This window comes from Drosophila ananassae, chromosome 2R, assembly GCF_017639315.1.
Source record: "Drosophila ananassae strain 14024-0371.13 chromosome 2R, ASM1763931v2, whole genome shotgun sequence".
NCBI classification, from domain to species: Eukaryota; Metazoa; Arthropoda; class Insecta; order Diptera; family Drosophilidae; genus Drosophila; species Drosophila ananassae.
The window spans coordinates 14355594-14360152 of NC_057928.1; the positions used below are offsets into that span (position 1 = coordinate 14355594).

The 4559-nt window shown below is 42.5% G+C and overlaps 1 protein-coding gene across 1 annotated transcript; it reads left to right on the plus strand.

The window, feature by feature from the left end:
* The first annotated feature begins 2289 nt into the window (after nucleotides 1–2289).
* Nucleotides 2290–4189, plus strand: LOC6506633 (probable 4-coumarate--CoA ligase 3). The gene is made up of 3 exons (XM_001957464.4): nucleotides 2290–2511; nucleotides 2577–3088; nucleotides 3151–4189. The coding sequence occupies exons 1-3, from the start codon at nucleotides 2302–2304 to the stop codon at nucleotides 4115–4117; spliced, it is 1689 nt and encodes a 562-aa protein (XP_001957500.1). The 5' UTR covers nucleotides 2290–2301; the 3' UTR covers nucleotides 4118–4189.
* The last annotated feature ends 370 nt before the right edge of the window (nucleotides 4190–4559 follow it).

The window sequence follows — 4559 nt, forward strand, 5'->3', positions numbered from 1 at the left end:
TTTTCCTTGCCAAAATTGCGAAAATCGGGTCGAAAATTTGATCGCCCTATTTTCAATATCCTGGGATGCAGTTCGAAGGATATCGGAGAACCAATTGCGAAATGGAAATCGAAATCGAAACCCTTTTCCAAATCGGTTTCGTAATTACGAAGATATTTGTTTTTAAAATTGTCATAGATTCAAAAAATTGAGTTGAAATTAATTTGAACGATTTTTAGGAAACTAATAATGCACATCGAGGGACATTAAAGTCCTTATACCAAAAACGGATTGCGAAAGGGATGTCATTTTGTTATCATTACTCCGATATCCTTCGAACTGCATCCCAGGAGTTTGAAACTAGGGCAAAAAAAATTGACCAGATTTTCGCGATTTTGACAAGGGGTACCATCAGGATTTTTTTCAAAAATCGGCAAAAATTTTATTGTCGGATTTTGAAAAACTTTTGATGCAGATCGAAGGATATTGATGTCCTGGTTACGAAATGACATCCCTTTCCAAAATCCGTTAAGTATTAGCCGAGATATGAGCTCGGAAAGAAGCGCCTTGGCGGCCAAATCGCGGCGCAAATTTCTTAGAAATCGTATGGCAGAAAATCTGAAGTACTAGGCGAACAGAAATCAGCAGAAGGTGGATTTCCACCACCCCCTCACCCTCACTTCGCCAGAAAAATGTCTCGATTATCCCTTCACTGGCCCCATGGGTTTAACATTCTAAGACCATTTTCGCAAGCAAAGCCTTATTAATACCGCAAGAAAAAAGCACAATACTGCTTCCTTTTTATAATTCCAGCATTTTTAACACGTTCTGTTTCATTGATGGGTTGTTTTTTCGTGAAGTGACATATTTATAACTTAAAATAAAGATTAAATAATGTTAAAGACAGGCGAAGGGTTAATATAGGTATTCTCTCATAAATTGAGAGAAAACGGTACTGAAATCCATGATGGCCGACAGTTCGCCAATCCCTGCATTCAAATTTCCAGTCCAGAACGGTAATTTTCACTTAATGATGGCAAAGTTAAAACGACACGCGTTGTTTTTCTGCGCGTGTCACGATTTGGGGCCAGCGTGAGCGAAAATTCATTGTTTTGTATGGGGGCTGTTGCCGCGTGCCGAGAAGTCGTGCCAACCGTGGCTCCAAAACACTCAGTACTGCCATCCCCAAGAGAGCCTAAATTGTCAACCTGTCTCCCTCTTAGTGCATTGTCCCATTCCCCCCCATGAAGCCTAGGTTGGAGCCTCCATTGCATTAGTTGGAAAGGGAGGCCGTTACATATTTATATCTGTTTGTCCCGTTCCCCCCTTATGACCAGAAAATAATTATTGCTCTGACGTCACTGCACTGCTTGCACTGCTTGGTTTCGGCCACCTTCTGCTGGTTTCTGTTCGCCTAGTACTTCAGATTTTCTGCCATACGATTCTTAAGAAATTTGGGCCGCGATTTGGCCGCCAAGACGGGATTTTCCATGCTCATATCTCGGCTATTTGCTAACGGATTTTGGAAAGGGATGTCATTTCGTGATCAGGACATCATTATCCTTCGATCTCCAAGGTTTCCGACACTTTTTTGCGAATATCTCAACTATTTCGCCCAATTATTGGCCAACATCTTGATGATACCTCTTTGAAAAGATCAACCAGCGCTTTTGCGACAGTCTTTTGCGAATATCTTAACTATTTCGCAACCAATTCAGATTAAGAGTCGGAATCCAAGATAAGACCTTCCACAGAAATTGTCGAAAATATGATTTATGATTTATGATTTATGATATAATAAAATTTATCGCAAAAACTCGGAAAAAATTGCAAAGTTCATCTTTTTATAATTTTTATGATCTAATTGATAGAGATTCTCGAATAACGATAAACTTTCTTTGTAAACAACAGTCCGTATTGATAAAGACACCTACTAATGCCTCAAATAAATTTTCTAAGTCGATGGGTTTTGGATTTACGGAGATTAGGGGCACATATAAGATTGCTCATGGACTTGCAACATTGTTGTCTGTAAGACAAAACACTTTTCATCGATAAGCTAACACCTTTCGGGATTGCGCCATCAAATCGCCTAATGTCTTGCGCAATTATTCTTTTTAACTTATTGACTTTTTTGTATTTATTTTGAGCACTTTTTAACCCCAGCAATAATAATCAATCAATAATCAAAATACCAATTGCAAAATCGATGATAACATTTCGACATTTCGAGTTGAAAATGCGATAATGCCTGAAGGATACCATAAAAGACTGACCTATAAAAGAAGTTCAATAGCCAACGATAGCATTATTTCTATCAAGATGGTTCAACAGCTAACAACCAAGAAGCCAGCGGATGCCCAGAAGCAGGATCCTTCCAGCCTTCAAAAGCCGGTTCCATTGAAAAGCAACTACAATGCCAAACTTAAGATCTGGAGTGGGGCTCCCATACAGAACAGATTTGGGAAAGACTTATCCATCGGGGAGCTAATCTTCAAGGAAATGGAACGTAATCCAGAACTCATTGCTCAGGTGAGAAAAAAACACATAAAATAAGATGATTTTTTATTCAAAAAACTATGTATTCATTCCCGAAGATCTCGGCCACTGAAGAAACAGTTTTGACTCGCAGAGAACTGCAACAAAATGCCATGCGGGTAACCAGCTACTTGCGAAGAGAAAATATAGGACAACAGGACATTGTGGGCCTTATGGCCAGGCACACAACCCACATGGCGGCCGTGGCCTATGGGTGCTTCTTCAACGGCACTCCGGTCCACTGTCTGCACAAGTCCTATGAACTGGCAACCATTGACAAGCTATACGGCCTGACCCGCCCAAAGATTGTCTTCTGCGATGGCGATGAGTATGAAAAAGTTAAGACGGCTACTGCCGGTCTAGATTTAAAAATCATCACCCTGCGGAACCACAAACCAGGATCTATTCCGATTCAGACCATTCTGGAGACCCCCATAGAGGATAATTTCCAGCCTACTCGCCTGGAGCTGGGAAATGATCAGACCTTGGCCATTTTGTGCTCATCGGGGACCACAGGAACTCCCAAGGCAGTTACCATCAGCAACTCTCATCTGATCATTCCCACCGATGTGTAAGCCCCTATATTTTCTTTTAATTCATAATTTGTTTATTAATATTGTTTCTTAAAAATAGAAAAATTGCCAGCTCTACTGTTCAGTATACCTACAGTACTTTGGACTGGATTTCTGGCCTTATTATGATTCTTATGGCTGGAGCCTTCAGCACCACAAGTATCGTGGCAGATAACGAGTTCGATCCGGGTTTTGTGTGCCACCTGATTGAGAAGTACAAGGTGGCTTTGTTGTTTGCCAGCTCGCCACATGCCGCCAAGCTGGGCAACAGCAAGGAGTTCGAGTCCGCCGACCTGTCCAGTCTGAAGTACTTCTTCTACGGTGGTGCCAACTGCTCCCTGGATGTGCAGCAACGCATCCGCCATCGAATCGGCCGCAATATCCTGCATTTTGGATACGGGATCACAGAGCTGAATGCCAGCATTGGCATTAACTTCAACTATGACGGAAAGCCGAACTCTGTGGGTCGTCCTTTGTCGGGAGTCCAGGTAAAAGTGCTCGCCAAGGATGGTAGTCTTCGTGGTCCCAACGAGGTGGGGGAACTCTGTGTGTACAATGGCCAGCACTGGTCGGGATATTACGGCAATCCTGAGGAATCCGCCTCGGTAAAGGATGCCGACCAGTGGTTACACACTGGAGATCTGGGCTATCTGGACGAGGACGGCTATATATTCATTGTCGACCGCATCAAGGACATGCTGAAGTACCAAAACCACATGTACTATCCCAGTGACATCGAAAAGGTCATTGCCGAGATTCCGGATGTGGTCGAGGCCTGTGTTTTTGGCATATTCAGGGCGGAAAATGGAGACGAAGCCGCTGCCTCGGTGCTCCTTAAGGAAGGTAGCACCCTGCAGGCCCAGGATGTGGTGGACTTCGTGGAGAGACACATCGAAGCCAAGTACAAGCAACTGAATGGAGGGGCTCTGATTGTGGAGGATCTCATGCGAAGTGCCAATGGCAAAACGAATCGAAGGGCCACAAAGGCACACTTTCTAAAAGTTACCAATACCAGGGAGGATAAGTGATGATAGAGTTGGATTATTTAGAGATAAGTGTGATTTAATAAATGAATAATAAATGGAAAATATTTGCAAAGAGATCTTGAGAATGACGACATCCTAAGCACTGAATAAGACTCTCTATTTTTCTAACTAAATAAGAGTTTGATACGAATCCTTGAACATCCGAAACCCACCCTCCTCGGAGGACCATAGCCTATTAAAATTCGCACATATGTAATGGGAAAACCACCAACCAGACCACTTAACACCCAATTGAAAAGTGTGACCCAGTTTTAAAACTCATTTAGAGTAATTGGCAAAGTCCATTTGCGGAATAAACATTTCGACAACTGAGAACGCTTCGAAGGACTTTCTGCATGGAAGTATTTGCGATGCACATATGGATGAATCCTGCCTAATGGAGGTAGCCCATAATGCCGCACTAATGTTGCAAAAATCTGCACAA

Excerpts from the sequence above, each read along its gene's own strand:
- LOC6506633 (XM_001957464.4), top strand. The coding sequence starts at position 2,302 with ATGGTTCAACAGCTAACAACCAAGAAGCCAGCGGATGCCCAGAAGCAG. Across the intron at positions 2,512-2,576 it reads ATCCAGAACTCATTGCTCAG|ATCTCGGCCACTGAAGAAAC; the intron begins GTGAGAAAAAAA and ends TCATTCCCGAAG. Across the intron at positions 3,089-3,150 it reads CTGATCATTCCCACCGATGT|AAAAATTGCCAGCTCTACTG; the intron begins GTAAGCCCCTAT and ends TCTTAAAAATAG.